Raw genomic sequence first — 10,380 nt, 5'->3', positions numbered from 1 at the left:
CATCATATTGTTTGAATTGTTCAAATCGACCCCTCAGAGAAGATAGAGCTTGATCAATTATAAAAACAAAGTATTCAATTCTAAATGATTCTTCTGCTGATTGCTTTACCTCATTACTACAGTTTTCATCAAATTGTTTTTCTTCGAATTATGCGTTTTTCTATAAATACAGCTTCAATTCCCATTTCGTTTGCCTTTTTTATCGCTTCATCCATGGCAATGGCAAATCCAATTTCTCTATAATCCTCAAGAAATGAAATAAGTCCTTGCAATAGGTCGATAGCATGATCAATATCCATGGATTCAGTTTCAAGAAATTTACTCACAATATTAACTGCATGCAACAACCTGTACCAGATTACCATGCCAAGCAAGAACTCAAAATTCTGAAGTTCATGTGTTGCCAACGACTCGACTTCACTCTTTACTTTAGGATCTTCGTTAGTTTCTGCCAAATCAAGTAATGCTTTTCTTATCTGTGTAGTTTGCTCCATTATAGGATTCACACTCTCAACATGACTTTCCCAACGTGTTTGTGACAATGGCTTCACTGTCAACCCTTTTACATTATCTTTAAAAATTTGTTATCGCTTGGTAGAAGATGAAAACAAAGTGTAGATGCATTGTATCACTCCAAAGAAGGATACAGCTTTAGAACAACAATTCACCATGTCACATAACGCTAGATTTAGACTATGAGCGCCACATGGAGTATAGAAAGCTCGGGGATTCATTTCATGTACTCTTCTTTGCACACCTTTGTGCTTCCCACTCATGTTAGATCTGTTATCATACCATTGCCCTCTAATGTTATCAATATCCAGATCGAGTTTGATCAAAGCCTTTTGAAGCTCGGTTGTAAGTCCAAGTCCCGTTGTGTCATCTACCTTCAAAAATTCAAGCCAATATTCTTCAACTGTAGGTAAGTTTGCCGAATCATCTACAAATCGTACTATTAACGACATCTGCTCCTCCAGACTTGCATCTGGAGTACAATCAAGTATAATTGCAAAATATTTTGCTTGTTTAACTTTCTTGACAATTGCACTTCTCACCTCATTAGCCAACAACTGTATCAACTCATTTTGGATTTTTTTGCCAAGATACGTGTATTGAATCTCTTTTGCATTAGTCCGCCGAAGGTGCTCTTTCATTATTGGATCAAATTCACTAACCATTTCCACCATTTGTAAAAACAGACCATTGTTCTCAACATTTAGCCTCTCATCATCTCCTCGAAATGTCAATGCATTTTTGGCGAGTCTTTTTACAATAGCAATTATCCTTATTAATACATGCCTCCAATGTCCTCTTTCCGCATCGATCAACAATTCAACGCCTTTATCAATTGTAGTTTTTGTTCGAAGCGTATTTTCCAGTTCAATCCAATTAGTCATGCAATATAAATGCTCTTCATTTCCTTCATGACTTTTAATAGACCGATGCAAATTATGCCAATCTTTGAATCCATCGTTACCAAGTTGGCCAACTCTGGTAACATTTTTGGGTGTTTTAAACAACTTGCAACAAAAGCAAAAGATCCTGTCCATAGATATTGAATATACTAGCCATCTTCTATCAATTGTTTGCCCATTTCGTAGCAATCGCTTATATTACGAAGAATCAAAATGCCTATTTGTACAATCTTTTGGAAATGAGATGTCATCAACTCTTTTTGGACCCCTTTCAACTAAGTAATCCCTTGGTCTCTGATCAATGATTTTCCAATTTTCGGGATCATCCAAATTTAGAGAAAAACAACCCTCTTCTTCCTTGTCATCTACTTCATTAACACATGCGGGTTTCATCATCTCTTCTTCCTTATTGATGAGTGATTTACACTCATTATATTATGCCATTAATTTCATGATTTTGCTATCTTAGAAAGTATTTTAGAGGCGCTAACATGTGGTTTTCACGCTACTTTGAAGGATGGATGAAGTGGAGAAAACAAGTGCTAAAAGAGGCCAAATGGAAGAAATGGGCAAAAGTTGGCGAAATTGGATGAAAGGACCAAAATGTAAGAGATCTAAAGTTCGAGGACTAAAGTGCACATAATCAAAAGTTGTATCGAAACTTGCAATGAAGATCTGAGAGTGGTAGGAGTCAATTAGATGAAGGAAGGTGTCAAAAGGGATCAAATTTAATCAAGATATGATCATAAATCATTTTCCAACCGAAAAGTTTTGTACCGGATTTTTAGTCCCACATTCAGACCCATTTTCGACATAGCAAATGATCTAATTGGAGAATGATTCCTGAAACAAAGTTGTATCCCTTTGAATTACCTTTTCAACACATCTTGAGTCACGTCAATTGGATATCGAACAAGAAAGTTATGCTAAAAATGCTGAAACACGCGCAGAATGCTGTTTTGGGCGAACCGAGCGCCCAGGCGCCACAATTCTGTAATTCCAACAGAAACTCAGCGCCCAGGCGCCCAATGCCGAGAAAGGAAAAATCCAATTTTTCCAAATATTTTCGACCTGGCCCAACTCCAACTCGTAATGCAAATTAAGGGGATTATAAATACATATTAAGAGACCTAAGAAAGCAGGTTTTGACGGCTGAAGAAATGAGGCAAGGATATACACTAATTGAGAGAAGAATCATTGGATCTTGGAGAAGGAATCAAGCTGCAACCTGAGTTTTTTATTATCTTTCTCTTCTCCATGAGATTTAATTTATATTTTATCATGTTCTTCTCCTCAATCATGAACTAAGTTATTAAATCTAGGGTTTGATGTAACCTATTTGAGACATGATTCAATTTCTTTATAGCATTTCCATTTAATTTTCCAGAATTGATTTGTATTGTTCTTGCTTAATGCTTTCGGTTGCTTGATCACCAATTGAATGAATTGATGCTCTAAGTTTAACGCTCGAGAGAGGGAAATTTAGACATGATCTAAGAAGAATATAACCTAGATTTGTAGATTTCGAGAGAAAGTGCAATTCTTTGAGGGTAAAATAAGAACCAAGTGTGTGACAATCTTTATAAATTTAACTCGGAATAGAGATATTGGGGTTGAATTATAGAGATAGGTTCTATTTGACGCTCGAGAGGGGGAAATAGAATTAATTTAGGATTCTTGCCTATGAATTCGGGAAATAATTAATGGAAGTATCTATAGGGGTTGAGAATCATGTTGATAATATGGTGAAATCATTCCCTAGACTTTACGAAATTCTGAATTAATCTTTAGAAATTGCCTCACTTTTCTTGCATTATTAAATTCATCGACATTAGTTTAGCATTCAAACATCAAATTAACATCTGATTGTCTAGATAAAGTAAACGCAGACATAATTATAGTACTCAGTGGAAGTCGAATATCAATCCCTGTGGGTTCGACACTTTTCAATTCTTTAATATGCTACAAAACTTGACATCGTGCTCTTGCAGTATAAAATCACGTTATATAAAACGTGTGGCAAGTTTTGGCGCCATTGCCGGGGATTGATTCATTCGAATTCAATTGATATTATTACCAATCGACGTTCATTTTACTCTAGATTTTTATTTTTACCGTAATTTTTATTTTAATTTACTCTTTTTTGTGTCTTTCTTTAAAAGCTTCCTTGCGATTATTTTCAGCTGTTTATGCGAAGGGCGAGAAATCCAGATCTACTACCTATTGATCCTGAACTAGAACGCACATTTCGCATTCTCAGAGGCATACAAAGAAACGAACGGGAAGCAATGGCAGAACAGAATGTTAGAGCAGCCAATGAGGATAACCAACAAAGGGCTATTCGGGACTACATAAGGCCGGTTGTCAATGACAACTATTTCGGTATCGCACGCCCAGTAATTGCTGCAAACAATTTCGAATTGAAGCCAGAGTTGATACATATGGTACAGTAAAATCAGTTTGGGGGTGCTGCAGTAGAAGACCCAAATGCTCATCTTGGATCCTTTTTGGAAATTTCGGTGAAGATGAATGGGGTTACTGAAGATGCAATTAGACTCCGCCTATTCTCATTCTCTTTAAGGGATAAAGCAAAGGCTTGGTTCCAATCACTATCGTATGACTCAATTACAACTTGGGATGATTTGACTCAGAAATTCCTCACCAAGTACTTTCCACCTTCTAAATCAGCTCAACTTCGCGGTGAAATAAGCCAATTCAGACAACTCGATTTCGAGCCATTCTATGAAGTCTGGGAAAGATTTAAAGACTTGCTTAGGAGATGTCCTCAACATGGGTTCCAGAAATGGGTACAAATTGAGATATTTTATAATGGGCTAAACGGGCAGACAAGGACTATGGTAGATGCAGCTGCGGGAGGCATTTTAATGGCTAAAACAGCAGAGGCTGCATATGCTTTATTGGATGACATAGCCACGAACAGTTACCAATGGCCAAGTGAGAGATCGGGTGTAAAGAAAGTAGCGGGACTTCATGAAGTGGATCCCATCACCGCACTAGCAGCTCAGGTTGCATCACTCACAAATCAGATAGTCACGCTTACCACTCAAGGAAATCAACAGAAGGTAGATTCAGTCATGAGTACTTCTTCTTCACACCAAGAGACAGAGGTTGCAAATGAGCAGGCCCAATATGTCGACAGTAGAAACTACAATCAAAGAGGAAGCTACCAAGCTAATCACTATCATCCAGGGCTGAGGAATCACGAGAACTTGTCATATGGCAACAATAGAAACACACTTCAACCTCCACCCGGATTCAACACTCAGAATTCTGATGGGAAACCGCCATTGGAAGACATCCTTGGAACGTTCATTTCTGAGACAAGATCACGCTTCAACAAAAATGAACTACGGTTGGATAATATTGAAACACATGTGTCCAACATGGGAGCCACAATGAAGAATCTAGAAGTGCAAATTGGCCAATTGGCTACCTCAATGAAGTCTCAGCAAAAAGGAAAATTTTCCAGTGATATTGAGGTTAACCCACGGGAACACTGCAATGCGATCACCCTAAGGAGTGGTAAAATGGTTGAAGAAAGCAAACTTAAGAAAATTGTGGTGCCTACATCGGATGTCATAGTTACAGAGGAAAGGCAGAGTGAAAGGCAGAAAACTGAGGCAGAGGGTACAAAGATCTATAAGCCTTACTCGATCTCATTTCCAGACAACCCACCAATCTTGAAGCCCCCACTACCATTCCCGCAGAGGTTCATGAAGAAGAAATTTGATGACTAATTTGCAAAATTCCTGGAAGTCTTCAAGAAAATCCACATCAACATTCCCTTTGCAGAAGCTTTGGCCCAAATACCTAACTACGCCAAATTCTTGAAGGAAGTGATGTCAAATAAGAAGAAGCTGAAGGAGTTCGAGACAATTAAGCTAACAGAGGGGTGTAGTGACATACTTCAGAAGCTCCCTCACAAATTGAAAGATCCGAGCAGCTTTAACATCCCGTGCAATATTGGTGGTATCACATTTGATAGGGTACTGTGCGACCTTGGAGCTAGTATAAACCTGATGCCCCTATTAATGTTCAAAAAGCTGGGTCTTGGAGAAGTGAAGCCCACAACCCTCACTTTGCAACTGGCGGACAGATCGATCACATATCCCAAAGGCATGATTGAAGATGTATTGGTGAAGGTCGATAAGTTCATCCTTCCTGTTGACTTTGTGGTGTTGGACATGGAGGAGAACGAGAAAATACCGTTGATTCTTGGTCGACCTTTCCTAGCTACTGGAAGAGCATTAATTGATGTCCAGGAAGGAAAATTGACACCGCGGGTTAATGAAGAGCATGTGACTTTCAACATCCATCAAGTAGAAAAGTCTCAAGAAAAAGTCAACATTTGCAATATGGCCCAATCGATTGAAGCAGTTTTAGGTCACAGAGAAAAAAAGGAAGTGTTCTATGACCCTTTAGAACAATATATGGCTCTCAATTACTTAGTAAGGGATGCATCTACTAATGGCAAATACTCGGGAGTCGAAGAAGTAGTGAATTTCATATTCACCCAAGAAGCTGATCCACCTGACAAAAAAGAAGGCTATGTGGCTAGGCCTTTGAAATCTCCAAACATTGTCAAACCAAAAGAGGTTTTGAAGGCTACATCGAGGTTCAAACCGCCTGATTTTATTGGCCATGCCACGGTGAAGGAGAATGCAAAGCCGAGGGTAAAATTCAGAAACAAGAAAGATGCTCCACCCGAAGATCCACCGTAGACACCTTGGTTGAGTCAAGCTAGTGACTATAAAGAAGCGCTTCTTGGGAGGCAACCTAAGCTTTCGTCTTTATTTATTTATTCTGGTTTTGAATTTTATGATAATTTATTTTATTTCAGAGTTGTTATTTAGGAATTCATCAACCCTACCCGTCCCTTAGGTTTTGAAAAATCAAGTTGGTTATCGATGTTTGAGCTAAGTACCACTTGTTCCATGAGTTTAATACCTACATTGTGATTTTTCAGGAATATGACGTCGCAGATCAATCAAACAACATTGACAAGGAGAGGCTGGATAAATCTCAAGTTTGGCGGGAAAGCTAGTAGAAACGTCCATCAAATTCAATATTAGTGTACCAAACCATCGTTGGCAATTCAGACAATTCAGGGAAGTCCTCCTCTTTTTCTTTTAATTTAACATTGGGGACAATGTTTAGTTTAAGTTTGGGGGGGAGTGTATTATAAATTGTCTAATTGCCTAAATTTTTTGGTTTTGTCTGATTTGCAAAAAAAATAAAAAAAAATTTTATTTGTTTGTTTTTTTTCTATTATATATTTATTTAATTTTTATTTGTGTGCATTGTCAAATAAAAACAAAAATAAAAATAAAAATTCGTGTTTTTGCATGCTTGTGTGAGTTAGAAAGCCTTGCCGACAGTAATATATATTATTGAGAACATGCATTAGTTCATGGATTATGAATATGCTATGTGTATTTGAGTTAGATTTTTGCTTGTCATGTGAAACGAAAAATATCTTTGCACGTGAGTTGATTGTGGCGTTGTGCATGAGTAGGTTGATTCATGTTTATAGGTTGGAATAGAAAACTTAGATGCTGAAACCCAAACAACCATTAAACATCACAATACCCTTAAACCAAACTTAGGATGTTTGGATGATTGCATTGTTGTAGAGAAATTTGGAGATAAATGTGGATTCCGTGTATGCTAAATTTTGTGTGGATTGTCTGATACCAATATGATGAAAATTGGGTGAAAACCTTAAGTTAGAGGTCGATTTTTGAGAATAGGTGTTTAATAAGGGGCATTTCACTAATCATCGCATGAAAAAAAAAAAGATCCCAATGATGACAGTTCTAATAATCTCATTGTGAAGCGTTTCTTTGTAGTCTTTATGACTTGAGTGATTAAGCCTGCAAGTTTTTAAAATCTGATACCCTAAAATTATCTGATTTGGGAGTTATCGGCCTAAAGCTCGCTACAGGGGTCATTTAGAAAGTTTAAGGGAGAGACGTCCGCACAAAGAGTGATCAAAGAATAAAGATATATATGAAAAAAATAAATAAATAAAAGAGAAAAAAATAGATATCAAATGCCTTGATTAAGCCCCAAACACTTATTTTAGAGGATTAGACATTTGATAAGGGGTTGGTAACTTGGTTGATTCCTAGAGGTTGAAGCAGTCAAAAATAAGGAGAGTCCTCATTTGTTGATATGTTGAATTGCAATAAGTGAAATCTAACCAAACTTGAGTTGTGTAAGATATTAGTATTGAAAATTAACTTTAGAATACACCTTGGGAAGCCAAAAAAAAAAGAACAAGTTTGGGAGTGTGTGAATCCCACGAGCGAGGCAAGGAAATATTTGACTTTTAAGGTCGGGAATTGGGTCAACTTATTATTGTACAACGTTGCACTTAACTCTTCACACACACACTTGTTTTGCATTGAATAGGTGAGAATTTGGCTCGTGCATTATAACTTTGAAGTAATTCTTCCAATTTCATGTGCTTTAATTATGCTTGTGTGCTTGTTAATGACTTTCTTTGTTTTGGTGTTTGCTCAAGGATAAGCAAAATGTTAAGTTTGGGGGTGTTTGATGAGTGATTTACACTCATTATATTATGCCATTAATTTCATGATTTTGCTATCTTGGAGAGTATTTTAGAGGTGCTAACATGTGATTTTCATGCTACTTTGAAGGATGGATGAAGTGGAGAAAACAAGTGCTAAAAGAGGCCAAATGGAAGAAATAGGCAAAAGTTGGCGAAATTGGATGAAAGGACCAAAATGTAAGAGATCCAAAGTTCGAGGACTAAAGTGCACATAATCAAAAGTTGCATCGGAACTTGCAATGAAGATCCGAGAGTGGTAGGAGTCAATTGGATGAAGGAAGGTGTCAAAAGGGATCAAATTTAATCAAGCTATGATCATAAATCATTTTCCAACCAAAAAGTTTTGCACCGAATTTTTAGTCCCACATTCAGACCCATTTTAGACATAGCAAATGATCTAATTGGAGAATGATGCCTGAAGCAAAGTTGTAGCCCTTTGAATTACCTTTCCAACGCATCTTGAGGCACTTCAATTGGATATTGAACGAGAAAGTTATGCTGAAAATACTAAAATACGCACAGAATGCCATTTCGGGCGAACCGGGCGCCCAGGCGCCACAATTCTGTAATTCCAACAGAAACTCAGCGCCCAGGCGCTACATGCCGAGAAAGGAAAAATACAATTTTTCCAAATATTTTCAACCCGGCCCAACTCCAACTCGTAATGCAAATTAAGGGGATTATAAATACATATTGAGAGACCTAAGAAAGCAGGTTTTGACTGCTGAAGAAAGGAGGCTAGGATATACACTAATTGAGAGAAGAATCATTGGATCTTGGAGAAGGAATCAAGCTGCAACCTGAGTTTTTTCTTATCTTTCTCTTCTCCATGAGATTTAATTTATATTTTATCATGTTCTTCTCCTCAATTATGAACTAAGTTATTAAATCTAGGGTTTGATGTAACCTATTTGAGACATGATTCAATTTTTTTATAGCATTTCCATTTAATTTTCCAGAATTGATTTGTATTGTTCTTGCTTAATGCTTTCGGTTGCTTGATCACCAATTGAATGAATTGATGCTCTAAGTTTAACGCTCGAGAGAGGGAAATTTAGACATGATCTAAGAAGAATATAACCTAGATTTGTAGATTTCGAGAGAAAGTGCAATTCTTTGAGGGTAAAACAAGAACCAAGTGCGTGACAATCTTTATAAATTTAACTCGGAATAGAGATATTGGGGTTGAATTATAGAGATAGGTTCTATTTGACGCTCGAGAGGGGGAAATAGAATTAATTTAGGATTCTTGCCTATGAATTCGGGAAATAATTAATGGAAGTATCTATAGGGGTTGAGAATCATGTTGATAATATGGTGAAACCATTCCCTAGACTTTACGAAATTCTAAATTAATCTTTAGAAATTGCCTCACTTTTCTTGCATTATTAGATTCATCGACATTAGTTTAGCATTCAAACATCCGATTGTCTAGATAAAGTAGACATAATTATAGTACTCAGTGGAAGTCGAATATCAATCCCCGTGGATTCGACACTTTTCAATTCTTTAATATACTACAAAACTTGACACCGTGCGCTTGCGGTATAAAATCACGTTATATAAAACGCGAGGCACTTATCATCTACTACATTAACGTAGGCAGGTTGACTCACTTCTTCATCTTTATCATCTACTTCATTAACACATGCAGGTTGAATCTCTACTTCATCCTCATTCAACGTATTCACATTGTTGCTTTTAAAGTACTTGTCAATATCCCCTGCTTGACTTTGAATTAATGAAATTTCATTTCGTTTCCTTTTTCTCTTTTGAGCACCAGACTCATATTTAGGAGGCATGGTGTATGAGTCTATATTTGATGCCCAATGATTAACCTAAAAAACAATTACAAAATATCTCAAATCATCACTCTGTTAGAGTTTTCAATATAGTTATTATGTGCGCCTGTGCAATTGTTGATCCTCTAATAATCAATCATATAAGCCAACCAGGCCACAATTATATAAGCCGACAAGGCTTCAAACATTTTCAATTTCTTCAATAACAAGTTAAGGCAAGCCGTTGCTTACCTAACAAGTAGAATTTCGACGAAAACTGTGGAGTTACACCTTCAAGAATTCCACTGTCACAAGACTCACAACTCCCGGCCCTGAAACAAAAATTTCACATCAAACGCTATTACAAATACTAACATGATCATCAAATTGAATATATTAGCACTAAAAGCAAAAATGCATAGGAAATTTTAGTGTGTTACGGTGTTACCTCCCAAATAAATGTGGCTTCCAAGGAAAATTTGTGATAGCAACGTCGAGAAAACAGGTTGAAGCAGCTGGCAGCATATACAAGGAAACCAAGGCAGGGACTAGAATCTTGTTTGACCAAGTAATAGCACAGAGCAGAACA

At 37.0% G+C, this 10,380-nt stretch overlaps 2 protein-coding genes across 2 annotated transcripts in view; one reads left to right on the top strand and one right to left on the bottom strand.

The window, feature by feature from the left end:
- Positions 1 to 1,550, bottom strand: part of LOC111368354 (zinc finger MYM-type protein 1-like) — a 3,976-nt gene extending 2,426 nt beyond the window's left edge. Inside the window, exons 1-2 of the mRNA XM_022989585.1 lie at positions 758 to 1,550; positions 171 to 571 (exon numbers count right to left, since the gene is read on the bottom strand). Coding sequence (XP_022845353.1) covers positions 171 to 571; positions 758 to 1,550 — 1,194 coding nt within the window. The remainder of the gene's footprint in view (positions 1 to 170; positions 572 to 757) is intronic.
- Positions 1,551 to 3,940: 2,390 nt separating this feature from the next.
- On the top strand, positions 3,941 to 5,173 carry LOC111368353. The gene has a single exon (XM_022989584.1). The coding sequence runs from the start codon at positions 3,941 to 3,943 to the stop codon at positions 5,171 to 5,173; it is 1,233 nt and encodes a 410-aa protein (XP_022845352.1).
- The last annotated feature ends 5,207 nt before the right edge of the window (positions 5,174 to 10,380 follow it).

This window comes from Olea europaea, chromosome 19, assembly GCF_002742605.1.
Source record: "Olea europaea var. sylvestris chromosome 19, O_europaea_v1, whole genome shotgun sequence".
Classification (NCBI taxonomy): Eukaryota; Viridiplantae; Streptophyta; class Magnoliopsida; order Lamiales; family Oleaceae; genus Olea; species Olea europaea.
This window is presented reverse-complemented; position numbering and strand designations above follow the sequence as displayed.